The sequence below is a fragment of the Cherax quadricarinatus genome, chromosome 21 (genome assembly GCF_038502225.1).
Source record: "Cherax quadricarinatus isolate ZL_2023a chromosome 21, ASM3850222v1, whole genome shotgun sequence".
In the NCBI taxonomy this organism is placed as follows: domain Eukaryota; kingdom Metazoa; phylum Arthropoda; class Malacostraca; order Decapoda; family Parastacidae; genus Cherax; species Cherax quadricarinatus.
The window spans coordinates 5,481,805-5,500,850 of NC_091312.1; the positions used below are offsets into that span (position 1 = coordinate 5,481,805).

A 19,046-nucleotide genomic window follows, 5' to 3' on the forward strand; every position below is an offset into this window, starting at 1 on the left:
AAAAAAATATATATATATCTACGTTCGGAACCCCTCACACGCGAATGTAGATCTACATTTTGACAGTTTAACCCTTTGACTGTTGCGGTCGTATAAATACGTCATAGGAGATACCATGTTTGACATATAAATACGTATAAATTCTAGCGGCTTCAAATCAAGCAGGAGAAAGCTGGTAGGCCCACATGTGAGAGAATGGGTCTCCATGGTCAGTGTGCACTATATAAAAAAAATCGGGGAGCCAGCGGTGCATTGTGGGAATGCCATTTCAGTCGTCCTTTTTCAGCATGCTTAGCGGTAAGAAATATGTGACTCCCCAGCAAATCTGATACTCTACTCTTCCCAAGGGATGCTCTAACACAGATAGAAGTGTCAGTGAAAATCAATTTCATGATGTCCAGGAGTTTGAGACCAAAAGCAATGCCCAGGATACCAGAAGAATAGAGGAGGAGGAGGAGGAAGAAGAGGAGGAGGAAGAAGAGGAGGAGGAAGAAGAAGAAGAGGAGGAAGAAGAGGAGGAGGAGGAAGAGGAGGAGGAAGAAGAGAAGGAGGAAGAAGAGGAGGAGGAAGAAGAGGAGGAGGAAGAAGAGGAGGAAGAAGAGGAGGAAGAAGAGGAGGAAGAAGAGGAGGAAGAAGAGGAGGAAGAAGAGGAGGAAGAAGAGGAGGAAGAAGAGGAGGAGGAAGAAGAGGAAGAAGAGGAGGAGGAAGAAGAGGAGGAGGAAGAAGAGGAGGAAGAAGAGGAGGAGGAAGAAGAGGAGGAAGAAGAGGAGGAGGAAGAGGAGGAGGAGGAAGAAGAAGAGGAGGAGGATGAAGAAGAGGAGGAAGAAGAAGAAGAAGAGGAGGAGGAGGAGGAAGAAGAAGAGGAGGAGGAAGAAGAAGAGGAGGAGGAGGAGGAAGAAGAGGAGGAGGAGGAAGAAGAGGAGGAGGAGGAAGAAGAGGAGGAGGAGGAAGAAGAGGAAGAGAAGGAAGAAGAGGAAGAGAAGGAAGAAGAGGAGGAGAAGGAAGAGGAGGAGAAGGAAGAAGAGGAGGAGGAGGAGGAAGAGGAGGAGGAGGAGGAAGAAGAGGAGGAGGAGGAAGAAGAGGAGGAGGAAGAAGAAGAAGAAGAATACATAATAATAATAATATGTAATAATATGTTCCCTTGAAACATGAAAAACAGTTCACTCCATGACAGTGACAAGATGAAGGGAGATAACATCTGATAAGAGCTGATGTTTGATGAGCGTAAACGAGAGTAGGGGTGGGTGCAGCTGATAAGAAAAGATTAGATGACCATCTCCCTCTCTTTGTTTTTGCTGGTACACAAACATTTCTGTCTATTTGTCTGTCTGTCAAGCTCTGTCTATCTGTCTAGCTCTCTGTCTCAGAGAGAGCCACAAGACTGTTATCATCACGTTTACTCACATCTTCAAGCAGAGTATAGCACTTTGTCTGGATTTTTTGGGTTATCCTAGGTAATTTACACTATGTATACTTGTATTTATGTGTACCTGTGAGACAGACATAGACAGACAAACATAAAGAGAGAGACAGATTGAAAGAGATAGAATGAGGGAGAAAGATAATTAGATAGAATGGAGGGGAAGCAGCATCCGACCCCATTGTTTTGACAGGCGGTAGGGGGAGTGAGTAATGAGATAATATGTCATTTTGACAGCTGTCGACTCCTGACTCAAAACAATTATAAGCCACACACTCGCACACAAGACAAGCTTGCTGAATGAAGATAATAGCAGTTATATGAAAGTATCTAGTGACTATATAAGTGTATATATATTATAGAAACCAGAAGGAAGGAAGAATGGAAGGCAGGAATGAAGGAAGGACAAGATGAAAGGAAGGAAAAAGTAAGGAATAATGAAGGAATGTATGAAGGAAGGTAGGAAAGGAATGCAGGAAAGAAGGAATGATGACACACGACCATTTACCTAGGATAACTACATAACACAACTGCCTGCTAATACTTTGAAGAAAACTGCTCAGACGAGGTGTTTTGTCTTTGCACATAAAAAAAAAAAAAAAGTCCACAAAAATGCACACACACTGGTTTTATGTGTGAGGAGTGTAAAACACCATTGTGTATGAAAACATGTTTCAAAGAGTTCCACAAGCTGCAGAACTTCTAGGAATATGTCCAGTGACTGTATATTGGTATATATATTATAGAACAATAGTAATAAACAATTTTTTGTATTGTTTGTTTTTTAAACAAGTTTTGTAAACAATATATTGATAATTATGTTTGTGTGCTTATTGTGTTGTATACAACGAGTGTATATATGTACAATGCACCTTACTTTGATCTCACAGGCCACATAAGTTATGTGAAAAAATAATAGTGAAAAAACAAAACCTTCAAATACAAGTAAACCGAAGTTTACCGGGTGAGAGACAGTCGACGCTGTTGCCATACGTGGCTCATTTTCTGCAAACTTCATGCCTCTATCTCGGTAAGTACTGATGGCAAAAAAAAATTTATGGGACTAAAGCAATCAGAAAAATAATCTTAACATTTTCATAAGAAAAAATGTTTTTTTTTTTTTCAAATATTTTGCGACACCAGAAGACACTTCAGGATTGGGCCTTTCGACAGTCAAAGGGTTAAGGGTTAAATGTCATATAAAACATTAATATAGACATAATCCATCTGTGATATTTTTTCAAAATTATATAATAAACACTCTACGTAAAATATAAACATGAAAATTGGTACTTTGGCCAATTTAGTGCAAAGTTCAAAATATTCCAATTTCAAAATAGGGTCCAGAATAAACAATGGAGCATTCCTGGCACTGAACTAACATTTCTTCTGTTCATTAGTTACGTTTTCAGGCTTTACAAATGAATTCCATTTTGATTTTTAATTCACATAATGAATTTTTATTCAAACCAAAAAATAGAAGATTTACTGTCATGCAATATTGTAACAACTGTATAAATAATATCAGCACGTTTGTGAACGTATATTAGACCCACCAGCTGGTGCGTATTAGACGTGTGAGGTCATTTATTTAGTCTTGAACATCGGCAAAAATTTAACGTTTCCGCTACTTTGAGCTCAGTTTCAAGCCATTTTCAGCACTAAAACTAATCAAAATCATCTCTATTTCTATAAAATGTCTTCCATTCTATCAAATGAGACCAAGAAATCGCAAATACAACTATAAAAAACATACAAAAGACACTGCAAAGTTGCTGTTTTAATCAAAAATTTCGGTCTCAGTTTTTTCTCTCATTATGCACTGTGTGCTGCAGGATTAATTTTATGTGCTGCACACATACCACATAGATGCATTTCTCATATCTAGGCCCAAATTTACTGCTCACAGCTTATCAGAGTGAGCTGAACTCATGGCGTAGATCTATGGTTTGGACCCTCAATGTAAAGCTGTAGATCTACGGCACAGACCCTGAAAGGGTTAAGAGGAAAGTTATGTTAACCCCAAGTTTAGGGTCTGTCGATCTCTATCTCTGTCTATATCTGTGTCTGTCTCTGCCTATGTCTATCTCTGTCTATCTCTTTCAATCTGTCTCTGTCTATCTCTGTCTCACAGGTACACATAAATACAAGTATAGGGAGTATAAATTACCTAGGATAGCCCAAAAAATCCAGACAAAGTGCTATACTCTGCTTAAAGATGTGAGTAAAGGTGATGACGCAGTCTTGTGGCTCTCGTTGAGACAGAGAGCTAGACAGATAGACAGGGAGCTTGACAGGCAGACAAATACAGACAGAAATGTTTGTGTACCAGCGAAAACAAAGGGAGAGCGATGCTCATCAAATGTCACCTCTAATCTTTTCTTATCAGCTGCACCCTCCCCAACCCTTGTGTATGCTCATTAAACGTCAGCTTTTATCAGATGTTATCTTGTCTTTTCATGTCACTGTCAGGGGTGGACTTTGTTTTTCATGCTTCAAGGCAACTTACTATTACCTATTATTATTATTATTATTACTATTCTTCTTCTTCACTGCCTCCTTCTATTTTTCTTCCTCCTCCTCCTCCTCTTCTTCTTCCTCCTCCTCCTCCTCTTATTCCTCCTCTCCCTTCTTCCTCCTCCTCTTCTTCCTCCTCCTCTTCTTTTTCCTCTTCCTCCTCTTCTTCCTCTTCTTCCTCCTCCTCCTCCTCTTCCTACTCCTCCTCCTTTTCCTCCTTCACCCTCTCCTCCTCCTCCTTTCTCCTCCTCCTCCTCCTCCTCCTTCTCTTCCTCCTCAATTTCCTTCTCCTCCTCCTCCTCATTATTATTATATACTTCCACATATCCAAAACATTGCTGGGACCTATAAATACTTTGTATATATTCCAAGACTGTAGTAAATGACCAAGGCAGGTGTAAATGTTCACCTGTCAGTGTGTTTGTGACAATTTGAGTACAATTTCAGTATCTAATACTAGTGTCAGAACAAAGATTGGTTATGAAATGACAAGAACTACTATAAATTGTAATTATCAGAACATAAAAATTATATAAAATAATATGAAAAATAGAAAAAAGTATATCGGCAACACTTCTGCAAGCGGCAGGACTGCATCTTGCCAACACGTGAGCATCCAGTGCCAGCTTCTCTGCCTCACATCTCTGTAAGTACTGAACCTAATTTTTTTTTATTCTAAAACACGTAAAAAAAGTGCTCTTTTTTTGTAATGTTTGGACCATTTAAGGGTTAACCCTTTCAGGGTCCAAAGGGCAAAATTTCAAAGTGTGCACCAGTGTCCAAGAATTTTCAAAAAATAATTGTTATTTTTTCTTATGAAATGGTAGAAAATCTCTTTCTGAGTGTAATAAAACAAAATGTATGAAATTTGATGGAAAATTGACAAAATTATGCTCTCACAAATTTTGATGTGTCAGCGATATTTACGCATTGGCGATTTTGCGGACTTTGACTTCCATTTTAGGCCAATTTCATTCCAGTCGACAAAATTCTTAGCTATTTCACTAGTATTACTTCTATCGATTGAGCACAAGAATTCGCCAAGTCAACTGTTTCAACTATAAAATAAAGTGATCGGAAATTGGTAATTTGGCCAATTTAATGCAAAGTTCAAAATACTCCAATTTCAAAATAGGATCCAGAATAAACAATGCAGGCATTCCTGGCACTAAACTAACATTTCCTCTGTTCATTAGTTAAGTTTCCAGGCTTTACTAATGAATTCCGTTTTGATTTTTTTATTCACATAATGAATTTTTATTCAAACCAAAAAATAGATTTACTGTTATGCAATATTGTAATAATTGTATAAATAATATCAGCACATTTGTAAACGTATATTAGACCCACCAGCAGGCGTGTATTAGACATGTGAGGTCATTTGTTTACTCTTGAACATCGGCAAAAATTTAACATTTCTGCTACTTTGAGCTCAGTTTCAAGCCATTTCCAGTACTAAAACCAATCAAAATCATCTCTATTTCTGTAATATGTCTTCCATTCTATCAAATGAGACCAAGAAATCCCAAATACAACTATAAAAAACATACAAAGAAACACTGCAAATTCGTTGTTTTAATCAAAAATTACAGTCTCAGTTTTTTCTCTCATTATGCACTATGTGCTGCAGGATTTGTTTTATATGGTGCACACATACCACATAGATATATTCTCTCACATCAAGGCCAAAATTTACCACTCACAGCTTATCAGAGCGAGCTGAGCTCATGACGTAGATCTACAGTTTGGACCCTCAATGCATAGCCATAGATCTACGGCGGACCTTCATAGGGTTAAGACTACAAATATTCTGAGGTAAGTAATGAGTGTACTGTGTGTATATTTTAATTTTCATTGTTTTTTAATGCCTTGTTCTATTGCTAACTTAATACAGTGGACCCCCGCATAACGATTACCTCCGAATGCGACCAATTATGTAAGTGCGTTTGTACGTGTATGTTTGGGGGTCTGAAATGGACTAATCTACTTCACAGTATTTCTTATGGGAACAAATTCGGTCAGTACTGGCACCTGAACATACTTCTGGAGTGAAAAATATCGTTAACCGGGGGTCCACTGTATATGCTAGTGTAATCTTATTATCTGACATTTGTAAGTAGAAACAAATGGCATTCTGCTTTCCGGCAATGTCTGCTTTCTGGCAGTAGCCTGGAACTTAACCTGCCGTATAAGTGGGGCCCTACTGTATACAGTAAACTGGTTGATCTTAGGATAACTTATGTACTGTATCTTCACATGCTAGAAACCTTTAGTACGTATATAAATCATGACTTACTTGCATCTCATGAGAGAATCACACAATACTTACCTCGCTGTGTCATCATTATGTGGATAATACATAAGATGCTCAGAGTGCTCAGGTTCTGTGCTTTCATCATCATGTTCACTGCAGTCTTCTATGTCTCCATCATGATCCGTTGCACCATCATCCACTCGTAGACTACTAACATCACTTTCATCTGTGTGATGTCTATTTCGGCCAAGTGGGTCATTACTTCTTTTAGTGTTAATTTTAGAGGGTGAACCCTGTAAATTGTAAGAATATAATTAATTTATTTTATTATAAGTAGATTTCACTGCTAATCAATCAGTGCTTATAGCCATTAACAAAAATCAGTATCAAACAAAAAGAAAAATTGTTATGAATCGGCCAATAAGCTGATAAAAAGTAGTAAGACCTGCAAAAATAAAAGCCACAATAATTTTTATTTCGAACCACGAAGTACAAGAATAATTACGTACAAGAAAGGGAATTCTTTACTGAATTGTAGTTCAGTGAAGTAAAAAGGAGGAAGCTTACTAGTGTGACTATAATAATGCACTTTGAAGAATGAAAAACTACTGCTCTCTAAGAGTTGATAAAATACAATATATGTATTTTATCAACCCACACATAGGAGAGAGGAGGAACTTTGTTGTAAGTTCCTACTCTCTCCTATGTGTGAGTTATTTGTGTATTTTTCTAGTCATAGTATTGTCTTTTTGTTCTTTATGTATCTGCTTTATCTCCTAGGCTCCCAGTTCAAGGACCAACCTGCTACTATGTAGCCCCTTCTCTGATCAGTTTTCTATTATGAGGGCTCATTTGCCATGCCACCATAGGATCTGACCCAATGACATCAGTCATAATAGCCTGAGTCAGAACAATCACATGAGAAGGCCACAGTCTTTCTGGTTCATCAAACTATGCATGGAGAGCAGTTTTTCCTTCTTCAAAAAGCTTTATTCTGTGTACAATTTCAGATGAGCCACTAGGAATCCTGCCCTCAACACCTATAATGGTAAGCTACCATCCAGGCCTCCTTGAAGGTTACATCCATGCTTCATAGTTAACTCTATAAAAGCATCATATGGAAAGCATTAGCCTCAACTGTGTGAGTCCCTGTAATGCAAGTTGAGTCAGTAGATGACCGTGCCCAGTAAGCAACTCTCTCGGCATGTTCCACAAGCTCAGAAGCCAAGGTTGGATAAAATTCAATGAAGCAATGAGAATGCAATGAACATGTAATTTGAAAATTCACAATACTACTTTTTTCAATAGCAATGTAGGTAGGAAAACGTAAACTGTGCAATCCAGTGACCTTACATCTGTTACTACTAATACATCAGGACATTGTGTCAAATAAGTTCACATCCAAAGTACCCCATTGCTTCACTAGAGAACTGAAGATCTGCCATAGTTCTCACTCGTGGCACTGGATATTGACGTACAAACCAATCTGCTACAGTATTTAGCCTTTTGGAAATGAAAGGAGCTAGAAGGTGAATGCTTCACACTATGCAAACGATTAGAGCCTCAGAGAAGGTGTAGAATGACATCAATGCTCAAGGAGAGGAATGAAGAGGCAGAGCGAGAGCCAGTCTCTAGTCTGAACATACTGATAATAGTAGAGTTCTCTAATTAGTGACTGCCATAAGCTTTAGCTAATGAATGGGTTTTAGTTCTTTCAAGTTCATGTGAAATGCAAATTGATAAGAGTGCCACTACTGACATACCTATTCAAAAAAGTTTCCTAACCTTTAGAGAAAGAAAAATATATTGATACTGATCCCTAAATGCTGTCCAGGTTCAAACATCTATGTAAGGCTCTGTAGTTGAACACTTATTTATCATTCTCTATATTCAAGCAGAATAACATGTTAACCTACAACTGACTTAGCCACAGTTGTATATATGATGGAATCTTGAGTTGAAGACTGACAAAGTTTAACTGACAACCAACGCAGGAACTGGACTCAGATGAACTTTAATTTTATCTGATTTACAAGAAAAACCTAGCCTGAAGTGTCTTCAATACTTGAAAGAAAAATTAGCTAACTATTATGGTGTCATATAGTTAGATGAATACTAGCAAGTCTTGAGACTTTATCTGAGAATGACAGGGCAGCAGGCCTGGGTGAAAATTCACAGAGTTGACCCAATGCCAAACAGACTATCCTTTAACCAATAATTCACTCCATTGAAATGGATAAAACATGTTGGAAATCCTTATATAGATCTATGAAAGAGGCTTAGAACTGCTGTAGTAGTGAAGAACCAATTTTACATCTTGCACATTGAAGGTATCTTGGACTATATAAATCCTTGAAGTCCAGAATTAACCTTTTCAGAGTTTCCGATATACTAGTACGGCTTACGCACCAGGGTTATTGATGTATTAGTACACCTAAATTCTAGCGCCTTCAAATCTAGCGAGAGAAAGCTGGTAGGCCTACATATGAAAGAATTGGTCTATGTGGTCAGTGTGCAGAGTATAAAAAAAATCCTGCAGCACACAGTGCGAAATGAGAAAAAAATAACTTTGACCGTGTTTTTGGTTTAAAAAAGCGACTTTGCACTGTATTTTCATATGGTATTTATGGTTGTAGTCTAGTTTTCCTGGTCTCATTTTATAAAATAGAAGACATATTACAGAAATTGAGATGATTTTGATTGGTTTCACAATGAAAAGTACTTTGAAATTGAGCTCAAAGTAGCAGAAATGTTAAATTTTTGCCAAAGTTCAAAAGTAAACAAATCATGCCACGCATCCAATACACGTCAACTGGTCAGTCTAATATTCTTTCACAAGTGCACTGATATTATTTATACCATTTCTAAACTAATGCACTAGTCTGCATAACAGTAAATCTTCTATTTTTTGTGAGAATAAAAATTCAAAGTGGAAAGCAAAAGAAATGTAAGAGGGGCCTGGGAACATGACTAATGAACAGAGGGAATGTTATTTTAGTGCCAGGAATGTCTGTATTGTTTATTCTGGACCCTATTTGGAAATTGGCATCTTTTCAAATTTGTGTGAAATTGGCACAATTGCTAATTTCTGACCACTTTATTGGATAGTTGAAATCGGTAAATGGGTGGTTTCTTGTACTCATTCGATAGAAAAAATGGAGTACTAGCGAAATAGTTATGACTAGTACACTGGAACTGGCCAAAAATAGGGCTGAAAGTGGGCGAAATCGGTGATGCGTAAACATCGTCGAGACCGCTAACTTCATGAGAGCATAATTCCGTAAGTTTTCCATCAAATTTCATACTTTTGGTGTCATTATGATTGGGAAAAGATTCTCTATCTTTTTATAAGAAAAAATAATTATTTTTTCCAAAAAATTTTAAACCCTGAGAACAAGTTTAGGAGAGGGCCTCTCGAACCTAATAGGGTTAAACACGATTTCTCTTTTGCTTTAATGAATATATAGAGAAAAACCTTGGAAGTGTGTGTCACACTTTCCACCACTCTATCCTGAATGAGTTCCAGTACAGGTAACAGCAGAATCATCTCAGAATGTGAGACAACAATATTAAGAGTGAAACAATAATGGAAGAAGTTTCCTTTGAAGAATAGATTTAGACTACTGAGATACTGATAGAGAAAGAGTATCATTTCAGAATGTACAATTTTTCAATGGTCTAATTCCCAAGAGCCATTCATGACCAGTCTCTTAGAACAGAATTACCCCTCTTGGGCCTCACCGAGAGAACCCTCCTGATTTTCTAAGAACAGGCATAGTGCCTGATAAGTGGAAAATGGCAAATGTAATACCTATTTACAAGGCAGGTGACAGGTCCTTGGCTTCGAACTATAGACCAATAAGCCTTACCTCCATAGTGGGAAAATTTATGGAATCAATAATTGCCGAAGCAATTCGTAGCCATCTTGACAGGCACAGATTGACTAATGATTCTCAACACGGTTTTACAAAGGGGCGTTCCTGTCTTACGAATTTACTAACTTTTTTCACTAAGGTGTTTGAGGAGGTAGATCATGGTAATGAATATGATATTGCGTAGTATATGGACTTCAGTAAGGCTTTCGATAGAGTTCCACACCAGAGGCTATTGAGGAAACTTAAGGCACACGGAATAGGAGGAGAAATTTTTTCCTGGGTAGAGGCATGGCTGACAAATAGACAGCAGAGAGTTTGCATAAATGGGGAGAAATCCGAATGGGGGCACGTCACAAGCGGTTTTCCTCAGGGGTCAGTGTTGGGCCCGTTGTTGTTCACAATTTACATAAACGACATAGATGAGGGAATAAACAGCGACATAAGCAAATTTGCTGATGACACCAAAATAGGCCGTCCAATTCATTCTAATGAGGACATTAGACCACTCCAGGATGATTTGAATAGACTGACGCAATGGTCTGAGAAGTGGCAAATGCAGTTTAATATTGACAAATGCAAAGTTCTAAATGTTGGACAGTTAAATAACCATGCCACATATAAACTAAACAATGTAGATCTTAATACTACCGATTGCAAAAGGATTTAGGAGTTCTGGTTAGCAGTAACCTAAAACCAAGACAACAGTGCATTAGTGTTTGCAATAAAGCTAACAGAATTCTTGGCTTCATATCTAGAAGTATAAATAATAGAAGTCCTCAGGTTGTTCTTCAACTCCATACGTATATCCTTGGTTAGGCCTCATTCAGACTATGCTGCTCAGTTCTGGTCACCGTATTACAGAATGGATATAAATGCTCTGGAAAACGTACAAAGGAGGATGACAAAGATGATCCCATGTATCAGAAATCTTCCCTATGAGGATAGACTGAGGGCCCTGAATCTGCACTCTCTCGAAAGGCGTAGAATTAGGGGGGATATGATCGAGGTGTATAAATGGAAAACAGGAATAAATAAAGGGGATGTAAATAGTGTGCTGAAAATTTCCAGCCAAGATAGGACTCGCAGCAATGGTTTCAAGTTGGAAAAATTCAGATTCAGAAAGGATATAGGAAAGCACTGGTTTGGTAATAGAGTTGTGGATGAGTGGAACAAGCTCCCGAGTACAGTTATTGAGGCTAAGACGTTGTGTAGTTTTAAAAATAGGTTAGATAAATACATGAGTGGGTGTGGGTGGGTGTGAGATGGACCTGACTAGCTTGTGCTGCTGGGTCTGGTACAGTGCTCCATCCTTGTGTGGGGATGACCAGACTGGGTGGGTCATTGGGATAATCTTGGGGGTGGGTCATTGGTCCAATCCGGGAGGGGAGACATGGACCTGCTCCGCATGGGTCAGTAGGCCTGTTGCAGTGTTCCTTCTTTCTTATGTTCTTATGTTCTAGAACTAATAGTGCCATGCTCTTGTGTTTTAGGTCCAGAATGTTTCACTGCTAGAACAGAAACTGTTTCCCTGGTTTTGAAGAGTATCAAAAGGCATCATTGTCTACCTGGATAAATGTAAATTATGAGCCCTTGTTCCTCTGATGAACAGTTTCAGAAAAATAAAAAAAAAACAAAAAATAATGGCCCTATGAATTTAAGCATCCTTGGCTAATGAAAACTTTAAAGGACTGAAGTCTTCGCATAACTCAGTCCTTTTGTTTGCCTTTGCTGTACTGAGTTAAAAATCAGAATGTTAATGATTACCTGTTATACCAAAGAGGAGAGCTCATTCATGATTAATAATTGTATAGTGTTAATAATTCCATAGATTTTAGGTAGTACGTTGGTAGACAGCAACCACCCAGGGAGGTACTACCGTCCTGCCAAGTGAGCGTAAAACGGAAGCCTGCAATTGTTTTACATAATGGTAGGATTGCTGGTGTCTTTTATTTGTCTCATAAACCTGCAAGATTTCAGGTACATCTTGCTACTTCTACTTACACTTAGGTCACACTACACTTGCATATACAAACATATGTACACACACGCCTCTGGGTTTTCTTACTAGTTCTTGTTATTTCCTCTTATCCCTATGGGGAAGTGGAACAGAATTCTTCCTCAGTAAGCCATGAGTGTCGAAGAGGTGACTAAAATACCTTCTCCTGTATACATTACTAAAGTTAAAAGGAGAAACTTCTGTTTTTCTTCTTGGGCCACCCTGCTTCGGTGGGATATGGCTGGTTTCTTGAAAAAAGAAGAAATTCCGTAGATATTATAACTATTATACAATACACAGCTCTGTACAATCTCTAAGAGTGCTATTCCTTTTCATCTTTTAACTGTATGGCTAAGACATTCATCTTTTCATTGCTCCAAAAGCAAAATCTTATAATTCCACTCGAAATGATTGCACAGCAGTTCAAAAATGTGAAAGAAGACTGAAGACCAGCCTACCCTGGAGTGTATCTGAGGGCCACACTATTAAGCCACCACAGCAGGAACTAGCAGGCAGCAAGTAGGAGGCTTATTCTTGCAACCTGCATACATATTTTTTTTAGGAACCAAATCTCAAGGATTCATGAGTGTCTGAAAAAATTTCTGAAGGCAGCCAACCCCTGCCTTTATTTAACCCCTCGAGGGTCCGTGCCACAGATCTACGGCTTTACGTTGAGGGTCCAAACTGTAGATCTACGTCATGAGCTCAGCTCACTCTGATAAGCTGTGAGCGGTAAATTTTGGTCTTGATATGAGAGAATATATCTATATGGTATGTGTGCACCACATAAAACAAATCCTGCAGCACATAGTACATAATGAGAGAAAAAAAACTGAGACCGTAATTTTTTATTAAAACAACAAATTTGCAGTGTTTTTTCGTATGTCTTTTATAGTTGTATTTGTGATTTCTTGGTCTCATTTGATAGAATGGAAGACATTTTACAGAAACAGAGATGATTTTGATTGGTTTTAGTACTGAAAATGGCTTGAAACTGAGCTCAAAGTAGCAGAAATGTTAAATTTTTGCCAATGTTCAAGAGTAAACAAATGACCTCACACATCTAATACACACCTGCTGGTGGGTCTAATATACGTTCACAAATGTGCTGATATTATTTATGCAATTATTTCAATATTGCATAACAGTAAATGTTCTAGGAGGAGGTGCGGGATTACCAAAACTGTTGTCCAGAGGGCTGAGGAAGGGTTGTTGAGGTGGTTCGGACATGTAGAGAGAATGGAGCGAAACAGAGTGACTTCAAGAGTGTATCAGTCTGTAGTGGAAGGAAGGCGGGGTAGGGGTCGGCCTAGGAAAGGTTGGAGGGAGGGGGTAAAGGAGGTTTTGTGTGCGAGGGGCTTGGACTTCCAGCAGGCATGCGTGAGCGTGTTTGATAGGAGTGAATGGAGACAAATGGTTTTTAATACTTGACGTGCTGTTGGAGTGTGAGCAAAGTAACATTTATGAAGGGGTTCAGGGAAACCGGCAGGCCGGACTTGAGTCCTGGAGATGGGAAGTACAGTGCCTGCACTCTGAAGGAGGGGTGTTAATGTTGCAGTTTAAAAACTGTAGTGTAAAGCACCCTTCTGGCAAGACAGTGATGGAGTGAATGATGGTGAAAGTTTTTCTTTTTCAGGCCACCCTGCCTTGGTGGGAATCAGCCAGTGTGATGATAAAAAAAAAAAATGTTCTATTTTTTTTGGTTTGAATAAAAATTTATTATGTGAATAAAAAATAAAAATGGAATTCATTAGTAAAGCCTGAAAACGTAACTAATGAACAGAGCAAATGTTAGTTTAGTGCCAGGAATGCCTGCATTGTTTATTCTGGATCCTATTTTGAAATTGGAGTATTTTGAACTTTGCATTAAATTGGCCAAATTACCAATTTCCGATCATTTTATTTTGTAGTTGAAACAGTTGACTTGGCGAATTCTTGTGCTCAATCGATAGAAGTAATACTAGTGAAATAGCTAAGAATTTTGTCGACTGGAATAATGTAATTGGCCTAAAATGGGAGTCAAAGTCCGCAAAATCGCCGATGCGTAAATATTGCTGACACATCAAAATTTGTGAGAGCATAGTTTTGTCAATTTTCCATCAAATTTCATACTTTTTGTTTTATTACACTCAGAAAGAGATTTTCTACCATTTCATAAGAAAAAATAGCAAAATTATTTTTTGAGAATTCTTGGACACTGGTGCATCCTTTGAAATTTGGCCTCTTGACCCTGAAAGGGTTAAATTTACTGATGCCTTGATAAGGAGATGGCTAACTTGTTTCTCCATTAGATCTAGGTGCTCACTGATCCTCTTCAAATACTTTAACTAAACAGAACCTAATTTTGTCAAGGAAAATTTTGGTCAGTTGTTAACTGGGGACTCTTGTTAATGCTTTGTGAATCAATTTCTACTTTCACCAGTACCTGTCTTAATGTGAAAGGCTGGTATGGATCCTCAAATGTATCTCTTAACCCTTTGACTGTCGCAGGCACATCTGTAACTGTCATACTATGTTGCAAAATTAAAAAAAAAAAAAAGATAGAGAATCTTTTCCTGATGGTAATGACACCAAAAGTACGAAATTTGGTCGAAAACTCACGGAATTACACTCCCATGAAGTTAGCGGCCTCGGCGACATGTACGCATTGGCAATTTGTTTCGGCCAATTCCGTTGTTCCAGTTGACCAAACTCGTAGCTATTTCTTTAGAACTCCATTTTTTCTATCAACTGAGTACAAGAAACTGCCCATTTACCAATCTGAACTACCCAATACAGTGGTCAGAAATTGGCAATTTGGCTAATTTCACGCAAATTAAAAAAGATGCCAATTTCAAAATAGGGTCTAGAATAAACAATGTAGGCATTCTTGGCACTAAAATAACATATCCTCTGTTCATTAGTCATGTCTCTAGGCCCCTCTTATATTACTATTGCTTTCTATTTTGATTTTTTATTCATACAAAAAATACAAAATTTACTGTTATGCAGACTACTGCATTATTGTAAAAATGATAAAAATAATATCAGTGCACTAGTGATAGAATATTAGACTCCCCAGTTTACGTGTATTTGACGTGTGGTGTGATTTGCTTTCTCTTGAACATTGGTAAAAATCGAACATTTCCGCTAATTTTAGCTCAATTTCAAGGTCGTTTTCATCGTGAAACTAATCAAAATCATCTCTATTTCTGCAATATGTTTTCCATTTTATCAGGTGAGACCATGAAAACGAGAAAACAACGATAAATACTATACGAAAATACACCTCAAAGTCGGCATTTTAATCCAAAAAAACGGTCAGTTTTTTTTCTCATTATGCACTGCATGCTGCAGGATTTTTTTTATGTGGTGCACACTGACCACACAGACCCATTCTCTCATATGTGGGCCTACCAGCTTTCTCCTGCTTGATTTGAAGCCGATAGAATTACTGAGTATATATACGTCCAAAACACTGGCTCGTAAGACATATATATATGACCGAAGCAGTCAAAGGGTTAAAGAAAGTTTCATTCCTCATGACTTAACAGGTTGTCAAATGAGAAAAGCAACAGTTTCCCAGTGACTGTAACTGGTGATTTATCTTCCTCAACAACTGAAAACTCACCTGTGACTTTCCCTGTACTTTTGTAATCATAACCTTCCTCTGGCAAGGAATTTTCCTTTGCCTCTGATGAGCACAACTCATCAAGAGTACAGAAGGGCCCCACGTATACGCCTCCCACTTTTGTGTGTTCCCTGTTTTCTTTGGCTTTCAACTGAGCTACTGTTCATTATGTTCAGTGCCTTTACTCTTTTTCTGCCATTATTGCAGTTTTCATACAACAGCTGTATATCCCTTTCATGAGTTTTGAGTCTTTCTATTCCCAGAACCCGGCCATGGGCAAGGCTCGTTAGAGAAGGCTGAATGGCTCTGTATTGTAAGGTAAGTACTGTATGTACTGTGTATTTATTTTTACTTTTTTTCATGTCTAGCTGTATTGCACACTTAATATATGATAAACACATTATCGGGCATTTAGAGGCATTCGATAATGAAAAAATGCTCTTTTCCACCTGCTGGTGATTTCTGGCTATCATCTGGGGTCATGGACTTTAGGAGCCATACGAATGGGGCCCGCCTGTATATCTATACCTATCCTCCATTCTGGAGGAACATGTATATATATCTTATACAAACTTAAACACCTGGTTTACGCCAATTACAATCTTTAACTCGTTTTGTAGATCTATCAACTGCCTGCAAAAACATGTATACAGTAAGGAACTTTGTAAAACAAACATGAAGAACGGCACTTAGCTGACAATGTAAAAATGGCCAGTGTTTATGGATCAGACTTGACTGGCAAAGAAAACTAGCAGTCAAATAGAAAACAGAGACAGAAAGAGAGTTTAGCTAGACAATTACCCTGAAACTGGTAGTTTAGGAGATTAAAACAGACATGTTTTCCTAGTGGTTCATGAAAAACCCATACACAAAAATTTTGCTCAAATAGAAAATTTATTGATCACTGATAAACCACATAAAAATTTAATACCTGGAAAGATTCTTCCCCGGAAATTATTTCCTTTAAACTGTCAGGACAAGGGACAAAGTCAGGATCTCCACTCGAATCCTGCAAGTTAGGATGCTAGTGTCACAAAATAAAGAGAAATAGTTCTGACATGCACTTGAGTTACCATGCACACACAAGAATATCACAGTTTACAAGACACATTAGGTTTCTCAATAAGCAAATTTTATTAAAACCAAAGAAAATGTCAAACTCTTAAAATTATTAAAAAGCATCTCAACTTCACAGCTCTGTCTCCATAAAGTGCCTAGAAATGAGCACATGCATCATGAAAAATATATTAGCAATACTAAATAAAAATTTTTAGTCTGATATCAAATATTAAATAATTTTTATTACAAAACTACAGTACAGTAGACCATTGTTAACACAAGATCTTCTAACAAGTTTTTGTCTTAGCACTGTTGCAAAGTTGTAGCATGTTTTCAGTGAAAGCTGTATTAATCAGTTACATGGTGGAGCAAATGTAGGGGAGTATGGCATGTGCCAGAATCTTTCCCCTTCATCTCATGATGAATGTACAGGAGAGGCTGTTGTCTTATGAGGTAGGCCTACTTAATGCATACAACCTTCCTCGTCTCAGAGTTCCATTTCTACGTGTCCAATACCATACCTTGGCCACCCACATCTGGCATACAGCTTACCTCCACCCATTCCCTGACACACACCCACTAACCTCTGCCCAAACAACTCCCCCACAGTCACACCTTCACCCACACTATCCCAACCAGCAACCTCCACCCACACAACCTGCATATACAATAATGCCCATGGCAACAGTCCCCTACTACCTTAAGATCACACCTTGCCCACCCTTATGCTCTCATACACACCACTTCCCCATGACCTCATGCCCACACCTTACCTGACCTTTCACCCCTAACATGCTGTTCACATGCCTAATTACCCACCACCCTCATTACTATAGAGCCTGCTCAGCTGGCAAAACTATATGTCTATGACTGAAGGCCTACTTATTCAGATGTATTGTTAAAAACAAAATTCAAATGCTATACCTATACCTATGGTATTGTCTTCTTTTTAATGACAAACAGCTTGAACACAGACTGTGATAAAGAAATTCAAATTATCATACATTTAATAAAGTGCATTTGGTTTTTGTTCAATGGAATGACTGACTACATAGCTGAAAATAAGGAGATTATGAACGATGCAGATTCTGTTGTATACCAATAATGATTATTATTACTGCATATTCATGAGGAGTGGTATATCAATACAGCCAAAAATTAAGTTCTAGTGGCTGGATAAATTTCACTCTCAGCAATCTTATTTAGTACAACACTGACAATGAATCATTACGAGGAAATATTTATGAATGAAGTGCTGTGTCCTTCACAGACAGCCATTAGATAAATTTTTCTGTAACAATTTTGCAGAAAATTATGCTTGCCATCAGCACAGATCAGCATATGAAGTCAAGAAACTTTTTCAGTGACCATTACAATCTATGTACATTTTTTTTTTTTCAACAAGTCGGCCGTCTCCCACTGAGGCAGGGTGACCCAAAACAGAAAGAAAATCCCCAAAAAGAAAATACTTTCATCATCATTCAACACTTTCACTATGTACATAAGAAAAAAAAATACATATAGATACATAAATGCAATAAGATCACAGTAAACAGGTGACATCACAATAAGCAGAGCAGCCACTGTGAAAAAAATAGTGAACTTCCAAGCACTTTCATGATTTCTCACATCAATGAACTGTTCTTTGATAGTGAGAAATCATGAAAGCACTTGGAAGTTCACTATTCTTTTCACAGTAGTTGTTCTGTGTGCATGCATGCACATATGTGTGTGCACACATTTTTGTTTTTAACAAGTTGGCTGTTTCCCACCGAAGCAGGGTGAAAAAAAAAAAAAAAAAAAAAAAATCCCCCAACATTCACACAATCACTGTCTTTGCAGAGGCACTCAGATACGACAGTTTAGATGTCACTCGAAACAGCCAATATCCCAAAGTGCAGGCACTGTACTTCCCACTGCCAGGAGTCAAGTCTGGCTAACCAATTTCCTTGAATCCCTTCACAAAATATTACCCTCCATCCCCTACCTCCATCCTTTCCTAGGACAACCCCTACCCCTCCTTCCCTCCAATACAGATTTGTACAACCTCCAAGTCATCCTATATTGATCCACCCTCTCTAAATGACCAAACTATCTCAACAACTCCTCTTCAGCCCTTTGACTAACACTTTTAGCAACCACACCTCCTAATTTCCACACTACAAATTCTCTGCATAATATTTACACCACACACTGCCCTTAGACATGACATCTCCACTGCCTCCAGCCTTCTCCTTGTTGCAACATTCACCACCCATGTTTCACACCCATATAAGAGTGTTGGTACCACTATACTCTCATACATTCCCTTCCTT

At 38.1% G+C, this 19,046-nt stretch overlaps 1 protein-coding gene across 12 annotated transcripts in view; it reads right to left on the bottom strand.

The window, feature by feature from the left end:
• The window catches only part of Wdr62 (WD repeat domain 62), a 697,795-nt gene that overhangs the window by 102,448 nt on the left and 576,301 nt on the right, over positions 1-19,046 (bottom strand). For 10 of the 12 annotated variants that reach the window (XM_070087131.1, XM_070087133.1, XM_070087132.1 and 7 more), the window contains 2 exons: positions 16,604-16,681; positions 6,267-6,484 (listed from right to left, as the gene is read on the bottom strand). In XM_070087131.1, coding sequence (XP_069943232.1) covers positions 6,267-6,484; positions 16,604-16,681 — 296 coding nt within the window. The remainder of the gene's footprint in view (positions 1-6,266; positions 6,485-16,603; positions 16,682-19,046) is intronic. The other 2 variants (XM_070087124.1, XM_070087128.1) reach the window with 1 other exon arrangement.